The sequence below is a fragment of the Thermobia domestica genome, chromosome 7, assembly GCF_964235325.1.
Source record: "Thermobia domestica chromosome 7, izTheDome1.hap1.1, whole genome shotgun sequence".
Lineage (NCBI taxonomy): Eukaryota > Metazoa > Arthropoda > Insecta > Zygentoma > Lepismatidae > Thermobia > Thermobia domestica.
The window spans coordinates 181,748,440-181,770,850 of NC_137460.1; the positions used below are offsets into that span (position 1 = coordinate 181,748,440).

Here is a 22,411-nt window from a genome sequence, read left to right on the forward strand (position 1 = left end):
AAAATGTGATGTACCAGCATCCTCAATCGTAAATGCAGGAAAAGTCAAGATTATACCACAGACTACGTCAGAGCATGCATCTTTAACGAACTTCAAACATCAAATACAGGTGGTGTTAATCGGTGAACTACATACCGAAATGAGTTTCTTAGGATGCATTGGTCATCTAATGGATAGTTCTAGGCTTCAGGAAACCTTAGAAGTGATTTTTGCGAAGAACTCAGTTGTTCAAATGCTCTGTGGTAAAGCGCTGGCGCGAGCAAGAAGGACATATTCTTGCAGATGGAGTTTTGAATATTCTCTTAATAGACGAAGTCCTTCACCTGCCTATACCTTACCGAAGAAGTGAAGACAAGGAAATGCCTCTATCAACACGCGATATTCATCAGTCTACTGGCCACCCTCTTGTTGATCCTTTTAACCTTGATTTACCAGACGATCCATCAAACATACTATTGGATAACATGACAAAAGTGTAGTGATTTACTTGCTGTCTTGAATGCGTAGTGCACTTCAAATTTAAAAGTACTTATTGCGATTAAGCAAGTGGAATGTACAAAAGACAATAAGGCAGAATCGAGCAGAACTTCACGCTTATGGATACAGTATATGAAAATGGTAGATATTCTTAAAATGTTTATCACTCATGAGAGGAGAGGAAACTGGGATCTTTATCTCCAGTCTTTGCGATTGATGTTGCCATATTTTGCAGCAGCAGATCATAACCTACACAAAGATAATCCATGTTCATCTACAAGAAATGGAAATCCTCGAGACTACGCATCCTTATGTTCATAGTAAGTTCCAAAAGGGATTTCATGTAGTTCGACGAAGTGACAAGTTTTGGATAGGCTTGCACTAGAGACCTGCACGGGCCGGGCTCGACCCGAAACCCGGCCAGCGGGCCGACACATTTCTCTTCAGGTTGGGCCGGGCTGGGGCCGATTAATTGCAATAATTATTGACTTTCATTAAACGATAATTAGAATAAAGGCAAACGTTGAAGAAGTGTGCCCGTGAAAAATGTTACAAAATGAAACTTAAAATTTATCGGGCTTGGGCCAAGAATTTTAAAAAACCTATGGGGCCAGGCCGGGCTCGAGCCGAAAACCTCCAAAACTTTTCGGGCCGGACTGCGCCGGGCCTAGGCACATTCGGACTGGATTGGGCTCGGGCCGAAAAATTCGGCTCGTGCAGGTCTCTAGCTTGCCCACAGATCTCTTCATCGAACAGGTGCTCATGAGAAGCCTTAAAACAACAGGTGGCCTCACAAGAGGGCGATGAATGACAAACTCAGCAACACATTTGGATACAATCTGATTCCATGCACCGAGATTCACAACGCTATGCAAGAATTCACTGGAGTGTTCTACCGAACAAGTGAGCAGCATAAGGAAACAACTGATGCCCGGAAAGAGCAAGATAAACAGGATACAGAGAAATTGCTCGCATTTCTTGTCGATAGAAATCAATTTCAATCGGATTCTTCGTTGCACAGTATCAAACATGTATATGTGCATCAAACGTAGTGAATGTGAACAACGCATAAGAAATTGAATGTATAGTTCAGTCCATTAAGGGGAAAGTATTACAAGAATACACATTTAAGCGAAGTGCACAGGCCGTGACAATGGGAGTAAAGAAGAAGCTGAAAAGACATGAAGATTCCCAAAAAATTGATTCTGACTTGTTATTTCAAAGACTGACCATTCTGGCAAATTCTCAGAAGCCAGTAATAGATGATCTTTTTTAAATATGAGTTTTGCAACTTTCCAGCATCGCTGTTTGACTCATCTCTTCTTCCACGACAAGGAAGCAAGTCTACCCTTACTGAGGCCATTCGACATGCCATTAAATCAACATCAGCAGCTGAACCATCAAATACATTCTTTGCGATGGTTCCTTGTTACATAGACTTCCACGGAATATAAGGGAATCATTCTGATATTTGTAACGGCTACTCCAAGTATCTGCGCTCCTCCGTGGCTAAGCGGTTAGCGTACGCGCCTTTGGCGCGGGAGGCCCGGGTTCGATTCCCGGCAGGAGCTCATGTGGTTCGGATTCCACGTTAATCAGTAGGTCCACGTCTCATATAGCCTCGCTGCTGAACGGGACGTAAAACTCAAAATCAATTAATCAATCCAAGTATCTGCATGACTATTATGAAAAAAGTGTAATTGTATTTGACGGATATTGTGGAGAACCTTCCATCCAAGATCCAGCTCACAACCGCCGTTATAAACATGCCGGAGGTCCTGATGCTATACTACGTGAAAACACTCCAGTTATCGTGAAAAAGAGCGACTTTTTAGCAAACAAAATAAACAACGTTTCATTCGCATGCTAGGTGACCATTTAGAGGCATGTGGAAATCAATGTATATACGCAAAAGACGATACTGATGTGTTAATTGTTCAGACAACAGTGAAAGCCGCTCATGAGCAGGATGTAATTATTGTAGCTGATGACACTGACATCCTTATTCTCCTGTCATCATGTCACTACAGATTGCAGAAATGTATTTTTACTCTCTTTCAAAACGGGATGCAAAGGAATCTGAGCTGTTACATATTCAGCATCTACAAGCCACCTTAGGTACTACGGTAGTCCAGAACCTCCTGTTTGTACATGCGCTTCTAGCATGTGACTCAACATCACAGTTGTTTGGTGTGGGGAAAGGTAGAGGCCTATAGATACTTATGGAAAATTCAGCCCTACCAACGTATGTGGCATCGAGACCAAGTCAAGATGATGATATTACAGTAGGTGAAAAAGCTATTGTTGAAGTTTATGGAGGTTCAACAAATGATGGTCTCGATGCACTCCGTGCTAAAAGGTTCAGCCACAAGGTTGCAAGGAACACTTGGTCTATTCAGCCACAATCCTTACCTCCCACATCAGCGGCGGCAAAATATCACAGTGTTAGAGTGTTCTATCAGGTTCAGCTATGGAAAAGGAAACGAGAGTTTGGATCCAAATCAGTGGGGGTGGCATACAGTAGAGAACCAGTTAATGCACCATCTGACAGATTTGCCACCAGCACCTACAACTGTTCTTGAGATGATACGATGCAACTGCAAAACAGACTGTACATCAGCCCGTTGTTCTTGCCGGCGTCATGGCCTTGATTGTTCAAGAGTTTGTGGACAATGTCGCGGCACAGCCTGTTTAAATGTCAATCATGATAATCACGGCGCTCAAAGTGATGATGATGGTTGCTGATAGTAGAAAAATATAGACATACCGGTACATCGAATTAAAGAGGAAGACAAAAATCCATGATATTTACTTTTCATTATGTTGCAGTTCGTGGTTTAATCATTTTCATTAAAGAAATTATAACAATTTATTTCATGAGATGTATGTCTGGAAACTGATATTAGATCTAAATGTATAATATTTATATGAAAATGTGGTAACAAGCCACAGCGCTAAAATGTTGAGGCGCTCTACCTAAACTTTCATTTGCCATAATGTAATGACAAAAATGAGTACACTATGCGGCACTTGAACAGTTTTATTCATATGTCATTATTAATACTTGAAAAATGCAGTCAAAAAACTACTCTCCATTCCAACTCCTGTTTCGTCTTCCCTCCTCTATAACATGTAGCCTATTCGTTTATGATTGTATTGTCTGTGGAAGTTGTTTGTTAGACATTTTGTTGAAGGTAGTGAAACACCAAAAGTTTTATAAGAAGCCTTTCTGATCTTAGAGGGGAAAGCTATATATTCTAGATATTTAAAAGAATTATTTACGTGTTTATTTTCACCCTTTAAGCGCCCCCCCCCTCCAAAGCTCATGGCCTAGGGGCAAAGACGGACCTCTAACGTTTTTATGATATACTGAACTATTTTCGGCCAAATGATTTAATTTAACCTACTTTAATTATTAATCATTCCTATTGAAAGTTACAGGCATTCAGCTTAGTTTTCCGAATTGCATGTTCCAAAACATAACACCCTGCGATCTTAAAACTAAGTAGCTCCCTTAGTTTACAAGATACATCAATGATATTAGCATCTTTAGAAAGAACAGATTCCATTCTATAATGTTTGTATCGGCATATCTTTTACGTTTCTCCTTCGGTTTCATAGTTATTTGGCATGAAAGTATTATAGAAAAACGAACAAAATATTTTTTCTGGATAATAGCCGCCATATTTAAAGATGACGACACCACATAGCAAGCATACTGAATTCTGTTACATTTAACAATAATACCTTCAATTTGGCACAAAAACGAAGGCTCTGGGTAAATTCATTGAGAAGTTATTACCGGTACTTCCCTGGAAAGTGCTGACAAAGAAATCCAATATGGCGACTCAAAATGGCGAAACCGGCACGGTAGATTTTGGTAAACTTTTGATATATTCTTTAGGACACAATTCTCTTCCAGAAAATGTAAACAAATTCTATAGCAATTTGTTCTAGGTTCAGTTGTAAAATTACTGGACTAGAAAGGGCCGAACTTGGAACAGCTTCTCGTAATATAAATCACCTCTATGGAGCACAACACTGTTATCGTTCAAATGAGCAGATGACAACCATCCAAATCTATTTACCAACACAGAAAAAACCATGTATTCTTCATGAAGAAACTGACGACGACCAGCAATTCCTGTAGATGTCCAGCTTCAACACCATGTCCAAATTTATTGCTATAATACTTCTCATCTCGTTGACGTCTGTAGGTATAAATAGTTTTCCTTCTCGTGTTGCATAGAACAGTTTGAAACAATATCTTCCAAAATGTCTTCCCCTAGCAGTGTCAGATAATGTCAGCCAGTCTAGTTTCACTGTCAACAGTAAATTTTGATCTGATGTGCTCACTGAAATAGTTTATATAAAGTAGGCATTATCAATAGTCTAAAATAAATTTGTCTCCGTATCTACATTGACATCATCGTCGTCAATATTGTCTATGCAATACAATGCAATAAATATTAAGGTATTCGTTGCACAGTAGTTTCAGATTGGAACACCATTATTTGTTAACATTCAAAACTCTCAGGAAATTATCAAATTATGAATTTACAAACTCTCCCCTATCCTAACACATTCCGCAACAAAATAATTCACGCAGAAACAAAATGTTAATATACATACATAAAAATATTTACAACATGCTGCGCGATAACCGTGACGACGCTGCCTCAATTCACTTCACTGTGATCGGTAGCCGCTGTTCTTTTTATCTTTTTCGTATGGTACTGCTGCTGCTGTGGACGAAAACACAAGCTGTTGCAAGCTAAAACTACTGTTCAGCAAGATACAATCAGCAAGTAAAGTTGATGGTTTCAGTCTGCACCCGAAAGAGTCAATGATCAGCTAACAGCTATTAATACTTATCTGTGTTTGTACTGTAAGTAAGCGTGTCCCTAGAAACATGTTTAAACCAGTTTCAGCACACTGGAACCACAACGCACCTAAGTTTCATCTTAACCCTCCGTCCCAAAGGTGGGGTGTACCATACCCCAGCCGTATTACTTACAGCTGTAACTACTAGACTTCACGGATTAGCCAAATAAAATTGAAAAACAGAAAAATCAGTATAATGTAAAAAAAAGAATATAATAGAATAGTAAAATTATATAATAGCAGTATTATATCCCAACTTATTAAAAAATGTGCTAAAACTATAGCCAAAGCTATTTGAGGTGATGGGGAGTAATACACCCCACCTTTGCAGTGGCGATACGCGACTATATAACGGAGGGTTAAAAATAATCTTAATAATTTTTAAATTCAAGCCTTTACAAGCTAACTTTTTCTTTGTCCTAGAGAACCCAGATTTCACACTCATTACTCGAATCAAAGGAATGAGGGGAAAACCCAGAGGTATGTTTATCAAGTGTATATATATATAAAGAAGAACGTGTTACAGCAATGTAGTTAATGCGTGTAGTCATTGTAATTCCTGTGATTCAATATACCTCGCAAATGCGTAAACAGTGCTGGCGAATTGCTACATTTGCGGGCAGGCTACATTGAAATCGCAAAGGCCAATAATACTATATTAGGAAGGTGCACAGACTACTTCGGCTGTGAAATCGGGGACCAGGACAAGACCTAGGCTCCTCACATATTTGCCTATTTTGTGTCCCTAGTCTTTATTCGTGGTTGAATCGTAAAAGCTCTTCCATAGGCTTTGCAATGCTCATCTGGTGTGAACCATCAAAGAGGGGATTTTCGTGGGTCCCTAGACACGTAAACTGCACAAAGATGACCATTTCAACACCATTCTGACAGGTAATCAAGTTAGCTTCGGATGCCTTTGCTCAAGTACCAGCAAACGTTCTACGAAATAAGAGGGCAAAAACTGTAAGTATCTTGTGACGAATCTGCACTGCTACGATCGACTGGGATACAACATGTCCTTCCCAAGTTGCATTTCTTAGATTTCAACTTGGACTTCTTTCCTGACAACTGTGATGCTGTAAGCGACGAGCATGGGGAACGTTTCCACCAGCAAATTTCGGCCTGGAAATGAGATACGATTGCCGATACAAAGTGGAGTGCATCAGTGTTAGCAGATTACTGCTGGACACTAATAAGGGAATCACCAGCAGAAAATTACAAACGCCAGGCAATGCGGTTGCGCTTTTAGTGAGCTTCCTCCGAGAGATAAGGTAAATACATGTCTAAGCTTATATAGGCAATAACGTAAAGTTGTAACTTCAAAACAAGAACTAATCTTGCATTTTCGTTATCAGCACACTCGAGAACAAAGATTAGCTGTTCTCGTGCCAGTTACAAAAAAGTAAAATCTAGTTGGCTAGGGTTATTTAAATTAGATATACATACACCCTTTCAGAATGAGATTATCCGACGATTCATTTGCAATATTATCAACTATTTATCAATATTTCCTTCGTAGTTTACTTCCATCTTTAATTCAGATGCATTAATACTGAAAGTAACTTTATGTGTATATGTGCAGTGTTATGAACCAAAGAAAGAAAAAAAACTGACCACTAACCTTCCTTAGGGAACTCATATAGCTACTCTAACCCGTATTTAAAATCAGAAGATATTACATTTTCTTAACCTAACAGATAATTATTTAGAGCCAAAGAATATGAAATTACTATGTAGTCACCACAATAACCTTTTAGAGCTAGGTGTACGGTTCTTTTTACTATTATTATAATTGTATTAGTTTAGTTTTAAAGTTCTACACATAATCCCCTTAGGCTGAAAGAGACGGATGATTAATGGAACTGATGAAAGCGACCATTTTGTAACTCCTACCGGAAATCGAACGTAGGATCACGTGAATCACAGGCACACGAGCCTGCTACTTAAATCAACGAAAAGGGCTGCCAAGATTCTTTTCAACAAAACCATACTCAGTGCATTTATTACATGTATTTAAGTATCACCAGTGATGAACATTTTTCGATTAATAAAAAACATACTCCACTTATTCCTACATCATTGTTTAGCCGGAAAATTTACTTTTAATAAATTATTCTCTGGAAGAAGTTTTATGAAGTGAAATTAACGTTTCTTCAATTTTGCAAAAATGTTCCAAAAACTTCAATGTATTCTTCACTCAGAATTCACCTTTGATCTCTCAAAATCATATTTCGTCAATTTAATACGCGTAAGACGACATTTCCTCTTAGCTTTACTATTTTTCTGGATTTACATACTTGCAACATATATAAATATGTAGACATAACAAAGTACCTACTGTAAATTTTTGACTACCCAAAATTGCAGTTTAAGTAACTCGTGAAAACGAATACTGAACATTTTCTTGAAATAAATATTTATTCCTATATTCATTCAGAAAAGGAAGTATGTGTGTCTAATAAGTAAGCTGACTTGTGTAGTAGTTCTTCCAATAAAGAAACGTAAAAAGCCGCGCTATTAGCGCTGCGTTCTAAAAGAAACAATTACTTTAATTTTAATTTACAAAATAATGGTAGTTTTACAACACAAAATATCTACTGTAAGATATTGATTATACCAAACTCCAGTATTTAACTAAAGTAACTCAACAAATATTGAAAATATTATGGAAATTAACATTTATTCACTACATTATGTAACAATTATCATATAAAATCGGTATTCTTTCAATTTTAAAAATAAACGAACAAAGAAAACAAAAAGCTACGAGCCACAATAAGTAACTTGACTAATTTATAAAATATACTTTTTGTATGTACTTTCATCGTATAGCTACTGTGTTCTTTATTATTTGTTACACAAATTTATAATAATAAACAGTTTCTGAATACAAAGTGTTTCTGATTACATTTTTAGAACTAAAATTTACAATAAAGAAAACAGCTTGTTACTACTATATTAAAGTTTTCAAATAATACCGGAGTAACTTCATAAAATAAGAGTGCTTTTTACATTAAAAAACTAATTGGTTATGTAACAGACGGATTAATTACATATGGTGATCCAGTAAATCAAGTGATCCTCAGTGTCACTGTTACTAACACTAATGTCCAAGTCATTCTGTGATTCGATGTCTGCAGGCGAGATCTGTAAAGATATACAAGAAATAATCTTGCTTTCGGTTGGTTCTATTCTCTGCTCCAAAGCGAGTGTCGAACTTGACGGTTGCGGTTCTTCCTTATCCATGAAAAGTGACAGATTATAACGAAACGAACTTCAGGGTTCTGTCATTCGTAAGCCTGTTTCTCTTTGATTTTACAAGGCTGAAGGTCCCAATTACGCTCAAATGAAGCAGCAGTTGAAGAAATACTTAAGATTCTAAAGCAATTGTAGATAAGTGTGAGTTGCAACAGCTTTTTCACCATGTTAACGGAGATATGTTGTGAGCTGCTTTCCAAATCAAATCCCGGCTCCATAATTGCTTCTTGTTCCTATACTCTGCAATATCTGTCATTACTGATACTTCACTCAGATTAGGAATGTTCTTGGTAATCGCAATGATCACTTTCCTCTTCTGATAAATGATCTCCACGCCAAACTGGATCCAATAGATTTGCAGCCAAGTGAATAGAGAGTGAACGAAATTCCGTTTTCTCTCTTACTTTACCTACAGTTGCACCTACGACTTGATCCTTGAAGAAAGAACGTCTGAATTTTAATATGGATTCCAAATCGATGAAAATGTCATGCACTTCAGACAGTTCCGAAGTATAACCTTCAAGTGATTGTATAGCCACAGAAAGAGGCTGAGAGATCCCATATACCAGTTGAACGCGAGTCCTACTGGAAGAATTTGAGCTACTGTTTGTGGACAGTTGCTGACTGAAGGCTATTTTTCGATCTTAGCTACCTATCTAAGCAATTAGGCATGGATCTCCAGTGGTTTTAAGCAAGTCAAGATTAAGATACGTTTCGCTTCCTTTTCCTTTTGAATCGACTTAAGAATTTACCCTGGAACTTTATTTAAAAATAATTTACAATCCCTTTGCAGTCTTCAATGATATTCTTAACTGAATTTATATTAGCAATATCCAATACTAGATTTATCGCATGAGCAACGCACCCGAAAAGTAACCAAATGAGGATATTTTTTTTCAAAATCTGCCAAGCTTTCTTCAAGTTTGCAGCGCTGTTCGTTACTACTGCTTGCACCTTAGACACACCAATTTTATCTATTTCTGCACCTAATACTTCAGAAATATATATTCATCTGTGTGGGCAGAAGGTTTTGTATCTACAGCATTCACAAGCACTGGTTGCGGAGTTGCAAATATCACATTAATGAAAGGATTTCCACAAATATCTGTCCAATCATCTGACATCAAAGTAAGAGACTCAGCACTGGCAAGGTTTTCAGCTATTTTGTGTTGGATCATTTCAATTCTCCGTCTAAAAATAGATTGGAGCCGCTATAACGCGATGACAATTCATAAGACGGACGTAATGTCTCCAGTACGGGTTTTCAGTCAGAGAAAAAGGAGCATCACTAGCATATATTGCAAGGGCCAATGACTCAAGCTTTTCTTGTTCAATAGATACTTTATCAACAAATGTAGATAAAATTGAATGTTTTGAAATGGAAGGCCTCGATGAAAAGCCAAATTTACTCTCAGAATGGAATAAAGGCGGTTTATTAATGAGAGTAGTATCTGTGTATGTTGAGAAAATCATCACTGGCTGTAGGCCTTGTAGTAGAAGCACTTAATTTCTGAACCTTAGAATGAGAAACACTATCTCTTCCGTTTTCGAAAAAGAGGACTACGTTCTTTCTGGACTTTTTTTTTTCATTCTTGTAGCATGGTTTTCCCCACAACATAAATACTTACCCACAATCTTTACTGCTTCACGAATTTCAGTACTTCCACACACCAGTCTTCTCGTAATTAGACATTCCGAAAATTAATACAACGACAGAATAAATAAATAGATGTTTGCTATCTATAGACTACGCGTAGTTGCTGTTTCAAAAAGAAAACTAACAAGATCACTCGATCCACAATGAGCGCTCACTTCGTACGGGTTCAAGGGTGCAGAGAACTGCAAAAAGCACGACAAAAACTTATCAGCCTGCCTCGTGTCTACTTTTCTACATAGGGCGAGCGTGTGACTAATCTGCGGCAGCCACCGCAGCACATACATTAGAGTGAAGAAAACATTATGTAAACTTTCACTTGCCAACTCGAAATATTGGACAATTTTCCAGTTTCCGAAAGCTAATTGGAAAATTATAATTTGCTGCTGTCTAACTTTCCTCTACAGGATTTCAATTTTATAGATCTATGTGCAAGTTAAATATAGTGGGATTTTTTTTTTAATCTAACATCACTATACATAATATTCAAAACTGTCCGGCTTATGAGAAGTTTTTCCACTTGTTTCTACAGAGCAATAAAACTTCCCGATACATAAGAAGCCGTTTCACGTTTTTGCTTCAAAATTATAAAAAAATTTCCGACTCATAAGAAGTTCTACAATTTTTTCATACACGACAATTTTTTTCGATTCATGAAAAATTGTTTCACTTGTTCCTACAGAGAACTGGAAATTTCCTGAACCATAAATATTTTCTGATTATTTACACAAGCTTTCACGTTTTAACATTTTTATACATAAATTCAATTTTATGGTTACGTTTTAACATTTTTATACATAAATTCAACTTTATGGTTAATGAGGAATTGTCACCTGATCACTGATTTTTCTTTAGGACGGAATTTTTTTTAACTCATATCACTAGGCATCACAAAAATATTGGGAATTAAAAATCGTAAAGATACAAGACGATCATTCTACGTTGATATCCGGTACTAACTCTTCTATACAGTGGAATTATTGTAAGTGTAGGTCTAGTGAAATAAAGATTTGCTACTCGTAGCTCCAGGGTACATACGGAATAACTCAACAGATAGAAAGAACTTACCTTTACTCGGGGGAAAAAGAAATCAAACCTTCGATGCTCGATGGCATTTTTAGCACTTGTGTTATTCGCGACTGGTTTTTATGTTTCTACGGAAACCCTTTCTGGCGAAATACGTAACTGAAATCCTCACTGTAAAAAGGTGTTCAAGGTAGCTTCTTGGAAAACTACGTTATAATAATGTTTATTTCACTCTTACACACTGAAGAACACAAAACTTAATTCTCTAAAATTCACCGGCTTTAAGAACTTAAATGTTACATAAAGTGAGTTGCATAAAACTAACTTCTCGCACACGGAGCTGGCTACTCTTCTTTTGTCGCTGCTTGAATTACGGAACCTGAAAAGGCAAATTGTGTCAACATAAATTTTTCTATGGAAACAATTTCTGCCTGAATAGTATGTTAAATAGCTTATTACGTGTAACTGACGAATATTACAGCAACTTTATAAAAGAAAAATTTAACAACCAACGAAGTGCAACACTTATACGCAATATGTTTTTCTTTCAAGACGCCACGCTTAACACATTTGTGATGTAAGAATTTTATTTACTTATTTGCGTTAAAAGGAGGTACCAGAAGGTAGTAACGTACTCGTATATTACTAGTCTACAGCGTAGTTGAAGATATGTATATATGAACTTGAAAGTCACAATTCATATAAAACGCATATCCGTATTCAAATTTTGTCAGAAAAACCCAGTATTCAAATCTTTTTATAATACTAAATAGTTATTTTTTTAATCTGTTAACATTACTCATTCCTCATACTGCTCTCCCTGTTCCTCTCTCTCTCTCTCTCTCTCACATACACAATAGTTTAAAATTTTATATTATATATATATATAGTGGCAGATCCAAGGGGGGCTATAGCCCCCCCTTGATGCTCAGGTATACACTGCATAAAATGGGCTTCAATCTGGCTTTACACCGAATAAAGCGGAAAAATATGGTTTAGCCCCTGCCGGAGATCTGCATGTATTATATACCATTGGAAAGGTCACACCAAGTGCACCTAACATGTGAAATATCTCGCTTTTGGAGCATGTTGGGAGTGTGGCGAGCATTTGAAGAACAGAAGAAAACGTGGACGAAATAGGAAGCTATGATGTAGTTGTTTTGAGATATAGTGTACATATAGGTTTAAAAGATAGCTGAATAGGAATTTAACATCAAATGTTTACAACTCAAAATGGCAGATACAACATGGCGGACACAAATTAGAAAAAACAGATTATGGATTTGAAATTAGGTATATAGATATATTAGACTTCGTTATGTCTGACCGTGGGACGTAAAACTTAAAGAATTCATTCATTCGTTATGTATGAATCTCATACCAAAAGTGTAAACTTCAAAATGGCGGACAAAATTCAAAACACTGCTACGGATTTGAAAGCGGGTAGGTGGACGTTTTCGTGGTCGCGGAGTATGAATCCACTGACAAGTGGAAAATAATGGATTCAACATGGTGGACAAAAAGTGCAATACAGAACGGACATTTAGCAAGACGAGCCTGGGCCGTGCCTCAATTTGCAAAAGCACATCTCTATCTCGAATTCGTACTCCGCAACAGTCTCCGAACTCGAGACAGACAGACTAGGCTCGGTGTTGGTACCATTATGAGACTGGCTCATAACTGTAAACGGCATAATGTAAAAGCAGAAAGATAGCTGTGGAAGCATAACGATGTTTCAAACTCCAACGCACACTTTTCACTGTCATTGTTCGGATCTTCCGATGGTATCGGCAAATAATTGCAACGCACCTACAAGGCGTCATTCAAGCAAGATGTTACAGATGCAAAATGTACTAGGTGCGAGCTTTTCAACAATATATATCACATGCTTATCCTCGCGTATCTCTTCGGGGGCGGGGGAGGGAGTTGGTAGTAAAATAATTATTGTCCATGATTGAAATCTGTATTTAAAAACTTTCATGTGCGCTATAAAAAAAAAAAAAAACTGCATTCCATGCCTAAATTTTGGCATTATTGTGTAGCAAAGCACGCTCCCTGTTTATTGCAGAACTCACCTACCCCTACTTGCTCAGTTATGTACTATACGAATTTTTCTTATGTATTATTTTTACACCTTTTGTATGTCATATTGCATTTTGCACTTTTAACATTGACCTCGTACTCAGTGACCACGAAAACCTCTACCTACACGCTTTCAGTTCCATAGCAGTGTTTTGCATTCTGTCCGCCATCTTGGATTTGTTATTTTGAATCTTACACTCTTCGTATCCGATTCATACATAGCGACGTCGAATATCTCAATTTGTGTCCGCCATGTTGGATCCGTCATTTTGATTTGTAAACATTTGATGTCAAACTGTTATTCAGCTATCTTCTAAACCTATATGTACACTGTATCTATAAACAACTACATCATAGCTTCCTATTTCGTCCACGTTTCCTGCTGTTTCGTATCTTCAAATGGTCGCCACGCCATGCCCCATTCAAGCGAGATATTTCACATGTGAGGTGTACTTTGGTGTGACCTTTCCAACAGTTTATAATGCAGATCACCGCGTATTACTTCACCTACCTTTCTCTCTCTCTCTCCTTTTTAACCAACTTTATAACTCTACCAACTGCGTAAGATGGCTTCTGGTTTTAGTGTGCCGAATGCGTAATGCCGACAAGAAACTGGGAATTAGGACTATGCAGCTAACGAAGTGATATATAAATGACAAAAATGCAATAACTTAATTGCAAACAGATGTTACTTTTCCAACTCATACTGTAGTCAAATGACGCTTGGATCAAGCTAAAAAAAAAAAAAAGTAAGCCCTACATTATCTTTCTTCCGCCACTTCAGTGTAAAACAAGACTACGTAGCACGAATATTTCTTGGTCAATGTTATAAAATAACTATGTAGATATATTATTAATAAACTTAGCCCAGAGCTTGAAACAACAAACAGAAGGGACTGTTCCCAAGTTATCTAACATCCGAGAAGTAAGCTGAGGTCTTTCATAACGAATACCCATTGAAGCGCTTTATTTCTATATGCTACGAGATGAAGTGCACATGGTTAATTCGTCGGCATTTCTACGGTCAGTCTCGAACCATATGGTATCTAGTCCATAATGCGCTGAGAACCTCAGATGCAACTAAAGAGGGAAACGTCCAGTTATGGAGTTAACATTTACAACAATTACATGAAATCAAGAGAACCCTTTTATAACGAACGAAGGACCATATGCTATTTTATTGTAAAAATACCACACTCCGATAGTAAGTTATAACCACAAATGCACTAAATTTTCTGATATTTTTTTTCTGCATCGCAATTTTGTAATTTCGTCTAGCAAACTGTGATTAGATACAGCTGTAAAGGAAAAAAACCTGATATACACATCCAAGTTTTAATGTATTTAGCATTAAAATATTTTTGAGGATCAAATTTACGAAGATACAAGCAGAACTTGATCTTTTGACTGGCTAACACACACCTACCTTCCTACCTCTTATCGAAAAGTAACCAAATTCTGAGAACAAACAGAACCGGTAACCTTTCAGCCTACAATATATATATTTCATAATTCAGGCTACTGCTAAGCCACCTCCGCAACTACATTTTCTGCGAGCTCTTGCGTGGCAAGGTCAAAGCGTCAAAACAATACTCCTCTATTTAATTACTGCAACATTAAATAAGTACAAAGAACAGTCGCTCTTCCAATACAATTTACTCCTAATTCTAAAACTAAAGACACTCACTTTGACATTTTGTTCTTGACTAAGGATAGATGATGACACATATCCTGTCTTCACATGCCAAGCAACTACGTGCTAAGGACATGTCTTTCCACTATGGTAACAATAATGAAAACGGTGAACAGCACATCTTTCGCACGTGTAATTGATGAAGCCTGTGAAGGTGAAACAACAAATTTTTTTTAAAAAAAAAATAATAAAATGTTGGAAAAAAACTAAAATAAATTGAAAACCTGCAAAAAGTATCGATACTAAAAATAATGAAACCATTTAGAATTGTAATAACAGCGCTGCCACAACGGCTCTTGATACTTAATGCCCTCCCCTTTTACTTCCCTGAAAAACCACATGTTTTATTTGTGGAGATAAATTATGGTAATATAAATTCCCAGATATTCCATCTTACATAGATCCTAGTTACATCCCTCTCATAATTCTACATATTTCATTATTTCTCCAAATCTACATATCTCTCATAATGAAATCTTACATTTGTTCACTACTCACCGAAACATACCCATGGAACTTCAGAAGGTATGCAGACTGTATCTTTGTTCTATTGAGGATAATCTCAAAGACATGCGCCGTAATTTCAGTGAACCCCACAAGATATACATACGTAGAGTTAAAAAATTTGGACCGGTGTATTAAAAATGTACCCTAAATATACAACCTTAGGATAAAAATGACCGGTATGTGTTGTGACGTGATGTAACTCCAAAATACCATTAATCATTCTGAAATCACTTCTTTTAACCAAAAGAAAGATCAGTTCATTAAATCATCTCTACAAAATATTACACGGCCCCTAAAACATTCGAATTCTGAAATTACACTTCCAATAATTACATTGTCAATCTCTAACTTACAACCATTTCTAGTATTGTTTCCTTATTGATGGATTTTCAGCATACCCTACACATCTACATTTCATTTTCTTGACCTCAGTTACGAACTTAAGATCGTGAAAAACAACAAAATTAATCTCATGATGAGTTTCTATCAAATTCTTTGTAACACGGTATTTCAAATGTAAGAATACTGCAATTTTCAAATATTTTCATTTTCATTCGAACAACAGTACTCCCATATCAAAAAGTACACTTCATGTACACAAGTCTAAAAAGTGCATTTGCAATTTACGAACCCAATTCTTGAAATGTATGCACGAAGACTCCCTAAATGTAGCTGCTTCAAAGTAAGTGGTAAGTGCTCTCCTTAAACCCTTACTGATACACTTCATAATTATATCTCAGTTTCGTTTCGGCAAGCATATAGTACGCGATAAAAGGAACAGATTTTATTTTATTTCTTCCATCATAACAGCAAGTTTTTAACCATGTTGAGGTCATTCCGCTTCAAATCGAAGAAAATAAATGCGCTTTTCAGGTTACCAAGCAATACAAATAAAATTTACAGATTTGGCTGTAACCATGAAGTGATACCTATTTTTCTTGCCAACTTTTCAGTCTCTCGGTTTTGTGTAGGACCCCAAACGAAAGTCTAAGAATTGCAGAAGGTAACCCTAAACGAAAGTAAGAATTGCAGAAAGTAACGTTCAGGTAATTACAAATAATTATTTTCTTGAGCTCTTCCAAGATCTAGTGTTCCATATGATTTAATTTTAAAGCTCTTAGCTTGGACTTTCACGTGGTGTAACTTGGCAAGGTTTACGTGATATTTGTAGTTCAAGATCACCTCAAATTTATTTTATCTTGAATATATCGAAGTTATTTTATCATCTTTTCTTACTAATGGATTATACATATCATAATGAGATTACAACAGGATCATACTGAAGGGGGGCGCGGTGGCTCAGTGGTAGAGCGTTCACCTCTGGTGCTTGGGGTCCCGGGTTCGATCCCAGCCCCCGCCAAGTGAACTTTGTGGTGGACAAACACCGTGCTCGTGGGTTTTCTCGGGGTTCTCCCGTTTCCTCCCACTTTCTTCATTCCACCATTTCACTCATCTCTCATAATCACCGTCTCCTTTAGCCTAACCGGCATAACCGTGGGACGTAAAACTCAAAGATTTCATTTTCATTTTCAGGATCATACTGAAAAACAATTTTAAAAGAATTAGGTACAGCAGAATATAGGACCAATCAACACGAAGTGGTCCAGAGGTGGGTGCTCGACCACCTCCGAAAATTACAAAAAATTTAGTGTGGCGAACCTTATGTATGAGAAAGTCAATAACATTATTAACGTTGTCGTATGAACAAGTGTTCCTGAATGGCAGTCATCTTTGTTGTCGGTTAAGTGCCATCTTTTGCATTTGCGAGAGTTTACGGACACTACAGCTGCTGAGGACGTACGAATCACATGAACACCAAACAAAAACGAATGTTTAGAGGAGAGAGTGATGTACACGGCGAATATATGTTCTTGCTTCTAAATATGCAGGAACGCAAACCAACGCATGAAATCACTAGAAAAAGTACAGAAAATTACACTTTTAAAGGGGCTGTATTTTGGAATGTCATAAAGTAGGGGATTCATAAGTTTTGTGCTGATTACTATTGCATGTAAAGAGTCTGCAGAAATATTTACACCTATGATACTACTGGTACCATAGATTTATGGGGGTCCGAAAGTAAGTTCGTGATTTTGATTCCGTGTTTGGGGCGAAATATCTCAAGAGGGCAAAGAGCTAAAAATTTCTGCTTAGGCCACGAAGTAATTTTGTATGTGAATAAACTATTGCAAAAAAAAAAAAAAAAAAAAAAAAAAAAAAATGACTGATATTACATGGAGAAATAAGTGAGGACATGATAAAAATGCGAAGCAAGCGCGCGGGTGACGATAGTCATAGCCCGGAAAAATTTAAATGCTTTTATGTTTCATGATTGATCTCAAAAACTATGCATGGTTCAGCAATTAGGTCGATTATTATTTGTGTCCAGTTGTGCAAAAGCTTTCGAATGGCGTTTGTTCCATCTTTCAGCTCCATGATCATTGCCCATTTATCTTAACCATCCGCTATAACGGACAAACCAATACAGAGAGAAAGGCGAAACTTTGCACGAAGCAAATATTAGGAGGGGACATCTATGTATGTATGTATGTATTAAACAGAAAGACCAAAAAAGTGTTGCCAACCCAATATGAAGTTATATTTTTTCAAATGGCACTACGTCCGATCATTACATATTTCAAATCAACATGACAAATGTAAACTTAAAATATCACTTATTATTCAGTGTTGCAAACTAAGGATGTTATAATATAATAAACATTTAAAGTTCGGAAGCCTCTAACTCAAATGCAGCATAACAGATGGACAGGATAATGTACATCAAAAGTAGTTTAGTGTTCGGATACCATGATCATGGTACGACTTGTTTCGAATGAATAGGCATGAAGTTACCAGGGCTTGAATATTTTTTTTCAAAGCCTTTATTTCGAATAAGTGCTGAGGTAAATATCGTATCTAGTTACTAGTATGGTTTGTAATGGATGTGTAAATTATTTTGTCGTTTACACCACTTCAGGGTGTCTACTGAGTTTCATTTTCAAAGTTCCAGTATATTTCCAGTATAATCAGTATAACTATCAACAAAATTCCAGTACCTAATACAATGATTTTTTTTAAAAGAAAAAGTTCTTTAGAATAATCACACACTTGATCATTTAGGTTTGTAATTGTTTTACAATCAAAAGAATATTTTTAATAAATTTAGTTAGCCGTGACTTTTTAAAAAAATACAATGATTTTTTAACATTTTTAAAGGGCCTCCCAACTCCCCTCACAGCCCTCCACTCCACCCACTGCTTTGAATCTCTAATTACAAAATGTATACAACTACAATCTCAATAGATACAAAATTGTTTCCAAGATTATTAAAACAATTACAAAAAAAAAGTATTATTGACGAATTACCATCTTCATAATTTTTCCAGTATGTGGGTCAAAATTCCAGTATTTCCAGTATCAAAACTAAATTCCAGTATAATTCAAGTGTTTCCAGTATCAGTAGATACCTTGCACTTCGATATCTCAAACCATTCCCGAGATATGATAAACACTGCTGAAGTTTCCAATACTGCTTAAATCTTGTAATTGCGATAACCTGTTGTAATTGCAGCTACTAAAAGCTATTGCATAATGCTTTAAAAGAGAAGGGAAACAACAATCACTTTAAGTGACGTAATACAGCGGTCCAGTTCGACGATGGGTGCCGTGGGTGCAAGGGGGAGCTAACCCACTTAACATATAGAATGATCATGAAGCTTGAAAGACGGTACAAAGGCCACTCGCAAGTTTTTGCACAACTGAACACAAAACGAAAGTGGACCTAATTGCTGAATCATGCGTAGGTTTTTGAGATCAAGCATGAAACATATTAAAACATTAAAATCTTTCCGGGCTATGACCATCGTCACGCAGCTGCTTTGTTCGCGTTTTTAACATGTTCTCACTTTTTTCCATGTAATATCAAAATATATAACACTTCACGGTTAGTACCAAACCTGTAAATATAGCTACAATCGGTGAAGACCTTCTTGAAGTGGCACATGCACTTCTTGACCCGTGCTTCGAATAAATGTACACAAGTTGAATATGCACATACTGTAATTTGGTGTAAGCATTCCTGATTCCCTACATCACTTTTTCACGAGTTTCTACACTTCTCCACAAAATATCTTAGAAAACCCCACTAGAAGAGATCTGGGGACGTCAGGTCCTGCCAGATTGCACAGAAATAATACATACGTATAGTGACATCAGAACACGAACAGCAATACGAAATACAACATAAAATAATGCAGCTAGTTAAAACTAATGTAAAATAAAAACGAGCGCAGTTCAAAACAAATCAAGCAACTAAAACATTAAGAGGACAGACTACTAAATATTTTTCAAAAGCTAACAATTTTTCTTATGCCTGTTTTTCGTAAGGGAAAAGAGATAATAAAATGAAACTTGTCACAATAATAGATAATGTTATTCTACACTCGAAAATATGAATCCGAAGAATTTTTAGTGTTGCCATCCATAGAAATTAGTGTGGCCAGAATTTGAATTATCCAAAAATCTAGGTTAAGGCAGCGACGAGAAAAACTAACTCAACGGTAATTGATGACTTATTATGTTGTCTTGGTTCCTTGTTAACTACTTCTTAAATAATATTTATTTTGTAATAACTTATGTAAATTATAAAGTAAATATAAAATAATTATAGTTATTATAAAATAATTCAAATTCTTGTCACACTGTAATTTCTACGGATGGCAACACTGAAAATTCTTCCGATTTATATTTTCAAGTGTAGAATAACATTATCCATTATTGTGGCAAGTTTCATTTCATTATCCCTTTCCACTTACGAAAAACTGGCAAAAGAAAAATTGTTAGCTTTCGAAAAATATTTAGTAGTCTGCTTCCTTAAAAATAAAAAAATATTCAATTAAATGTAGTGTCAGTACTACCCAAAATGAAACAAAGTATACTTCTGACGTATTAACAAAAATAAATGTGTGAAGTGATTCATAAACAAACATCTTAGATTAACATCTTGCTCAAAGAAGTATACAATATAAAAAATACCGGATAGCCTCGAAAGTACCGTAGATGTGGACAACGGAGAATATTGGATAAAATTCCCGGCAGCCTCCTACGACTCCCACAGCACGTTGTAAGCAATTGCACTGCCACACTTGAATTCTCAATTCACGACGAATGCAGAAACACCACGAGTCGAGAGAGTTTTAACACACACAAACACACAAAATAGGTACTGTTTATCAATTTATTTAGGGATGTACTCAGGGGGGCTCCTAATTGAAAAAAATTGAGTGAGCCTAGTTTTCAATTAACATGAACTTCTTTATTCTTTTTCCGAGTAAGATCTACTTATTTTTCCAGTAGAATCCGAAACTGCAATGAAAAAAATCCCTATTTAAGTTTTCAGTTTCCCCATCCCATTAGGACCTGAGCGCACTCGTGTTTGGATTATTTCCTTCAACTAGGCTTGAGCTTACTACCAATAGTGAGGCTCGCGCTCACATCTTTTAGTGAGACTTACATTCACTAGCCGGCTTGGACTCACTACCATCAGGAAGCTTTTATCATTTGCGCTAGCGCTCGGATAACTTCGTTCCGGCTTGAAAGCACTACCCTCTATGGGAACTCGGGGACACTAACCTCAACTGGTTTCACTATCGGGCTCATTTCCGAATGTTTACGTAATTTTCAAGAAACTTATATTTTTAACTATGTCGCTTCAAAGATGATGGACTGGGCGTGGCGAAACTGTGATACATGGCTTCATAATTTTCTAGGATGGGCATACCCTCTATTTTACAACATCCCTGTGTCCAATGATATCTCATGACTAATTCTGCAATAATGTATGTTGAAGGGTGACATTTTGTCTTGGAGTTTTGTATCCAGATCATCGATTTTTTTTTCAGAATTATGTATATTTTACACACAAAGTTAATCTATAAGTTGGGAGGATAATGACTACATTAAAGAAGAAATGTTCATTCAGTAACTAACATCTTTTACTACACAGTTTTAATGTATGAGGTAGTTTGCAACATTACACGTTGAGCCATATATTAGTCCATTATGTGATACTTCTGCTGTAGAAACCTAAGTTTTATTCAGGGTGTCCATTTATTCCAGTGTGTTCAAGCAAGTGAGTTTGCATGCTGAATTTATATTAAGCTGATTCTAGCACAGTATATGCAATATGGTACGAGCATCAAAATGAAGTCCCTGGAACTTCTACGGAATCTACTGAAAAAGGGACTAGGGTAAAATTAGTAACACAGTGATATAGTATTCTTTTGCCTAGGACCGTGCCGAGGGTAAAGAAAGTCCAAAGTTAGCATGGAAATTGAAGTCAGTCAAATACTAGACGGGATTGTGAGTTGAACTAGAGGCGAAAAATGTGTATAGTGACAATAGAGGACCAGCGTAGAGGAGGAAGCAAGAAATGACTTAAGTAGCAACACTAGGACAATCAATGCAGGTAGGACACGGAAGTAACGAAGAAACAAAACCCTGACAGACCGTTCGGCACCCCTTTCAGAGCAGTTTCGCTAAGCATGTTCGTAGCCCGAAGTCAGCCTGAAGCTAAGTACTATGTAAATAATTTACATGGAGATGTTGAATACCTTTGTGAACAGGTTCTCAGGGACGTGCGTGAACAGGTAGTACACAAAATCTAGTCTTCGCTACCAAGTAGACGAAATTAGAAACGATAGCTATTTTCAAAGTAAACATTTTCCTCAAAATTGGAAGAACCAAAATTGTTAACTGGACCTTCCAATTCTAAACTTGCATATGCAAATCATCCCTCTCCTCTCCATATTTAAATCTCTCCCTTTATGTCG

At 36.7% G+C, this 22,411-nt stretch overlaps 1 protein-coding gene across 1 annotated transcript in view; it reads right to left on the reverse strand.

The window, feature by feature from the left end:
- LOC145689431 (bromodomain-containing protein 3-like) overlaps positions 1-22,411 on the reverse strand; it is a gene marked incomplete in the record, with an annotated part of 116,432 nt that overhangs the window by 83,753 nt on the left and 10,268 nt on the right. The window contains 2 exon segments of the mRNA XM_081763589.1: positions 11,625-11,678; positions 15,069-15,220. Of these exon segments, the coding sequence (XP_081619715.1) occupies positions 11,625-11,678; positions 15,069-15,109 (95 nt within the window).